The following is a 1,668-nucleotide window of genomic DNA, read 5'->3' on the forward strand; positions in this document are numbered from 1 at the left end:
CCCCTAATGCCCTTACAATGCTTTCTTATTATATTTTTAGGGTGATAGTGATACTAGCTACAAGAATAAAAAATTGAGGCTAAAATATTTCCCCCAAAATTGCCAATGATACCCCTTGGTTGAGTGATGAAAGTTTCACCTTTGTCACCGGTTGCCGGCTACCTGACCGCCAGTCTTCTTTGCAGCCCCGACAACAACCAAACCTTGCTTTCAAATCCCCAATATATGGAGAAGGTATGTTAAACATGTTATACACTATAGTTGAGGTATTGGAGCATTTATGAATTTTTTTAATGGTATTGGTGATGTGAATTTGTAGATTGTGAGTCAAAACCCTCAGCTTCGCACTATGTTCGATTCTAACACTCAGTTGAGGGAGATGATGCAGAATCTAGAAGTGCTTCGTCAGTTAACTTCACCTCGAATGATGCAGGTATACTAATTGTGGTGTAATTTTGGTTTGTAACTTTGACTGTTGTAAACTTGAGTTTTATGATAAGTTGATTTATTTTATACAACAAATGATGTCGTTACAGCAGCTTCTACCTCAGCTTAATCAACAACGATCAACTTTGTAAGTGGAAATGCTTGTTTTACTGTAACTGATTTGATTTAAGTGCCAAAATGATCCAATTAAGTTGGCATTTATGTATTAAGTAAAAAATAATCACTTGAATATATCTATCATTGGTAAAGTAGTTGAATGGATTATATTGTCTGTTTGAATAAAGTATTGTTTACAACTATACATGAGGCCTGTTTCTTTTCTAGACTGAATAGATGGTCTAGATGAAAGACCAAATGACCATTTTAACCTTACATTTCAAAAAACAAATTTCACAATATTTGTTAGTTTTAGATGCTCAACCCATTAAGTTTTATGTTTCAGGAATCCCACTCAGACTGGTGCTTCTCCAGGTAGTAACTAAACACTTCCATTATTAATAATTTTTATAAATCATATGCCATTTTAGTATTATTTCAAGTTTTTAATCCACAGGATCACAAAACAATATGGGATTCGACATGTTGATGAGTATGTTTGGTGGACTTGGAGTTGGTGGCATGGGAGTCCCAAATGTCCCTGATGGTAAGTCAAATTCTTTTGTAAATTTACGTTTTTACCCCTGAACTTTTATTTATGATGATGACGATGATTATTGTTTTTAATTTATAGTGGCACCAGAGCAGATTTATGCAACTCAACTGTCTCAACTTCAAGAGATGGGGTTCTTTGATGTGCAGGAGAATATTAGGGTTTTATGTGCTACTTTGGGCAATGTTCATGCTGCTGTTGAGAGACTTTTGGGGAAACTTTGGTCCATGATGGTGATGATGTGGCATTCTTTCTTTTTTATTTAAGGATGACCTGTTGGCATGTAATGTTAGTTGATTTTTTCTTTAAAGTATTCAAATCGTTATCAAACTGACCAAGGGCATTTTGGTGGAAATATATATATATATATATATATATATATATATATATATATATATATATATATATATATATATATATATATATATATATATATATATATTCAGTTTTTGGATCCCATTACCAGTTAATCAACCAAACAATAAATCTCACATAACCCTTACACTCTAAACATGTTCATGTTGAACTGAAGGAACTTCTAAGTTAGTTTAGTAAATTACATTATTGATCAG

At 32.8% G+C, this 1,668-nt stretch overlaps 1 protein-coding gene across 1 annotated transcript; it reads left to right on the top strand.

The window, feature by feature from the left end:
- Window positions 1–785: 785 nt before the first annotated feature.
- LOC122197598 (ubiquitin domain-containing protein DSK2a-like) lies at window positions 786–1,451 on the top strand. Its single transcript, XM_052771323.1, has 2 exons — window positions 786–1,090; window positions 1,178–1,451. Exons 1-2 carry the CDS (start codon window positions 1,015–1,017, stop codon window positions 1,360–1,362), a joined length of 261 nt encoding a protein of 86 aa, XP_052627283.1. The 5' UTR covers window positions 786–1,014; the 3' UTR covers window positions 1,363–1,451.
- The last annotated feature ends 217 nt before the right edge of the window (window positions 1,452–1,668 follow it).

This window comes from Lactuca sativa, chromosome 4, assembly GCF_002870075.4.
Source record: "Lactuca sativa cultivar Salinas chromosome 4, Lsat_Salinas_v11, whole genome shotgun sequence".
Lineage (NCBI taxonomy): Eukaryota > Viridiplantae > Streptophyta > Magnoliopsida > Asterales > Asteraceae > Lactuca > Lactuca sativa.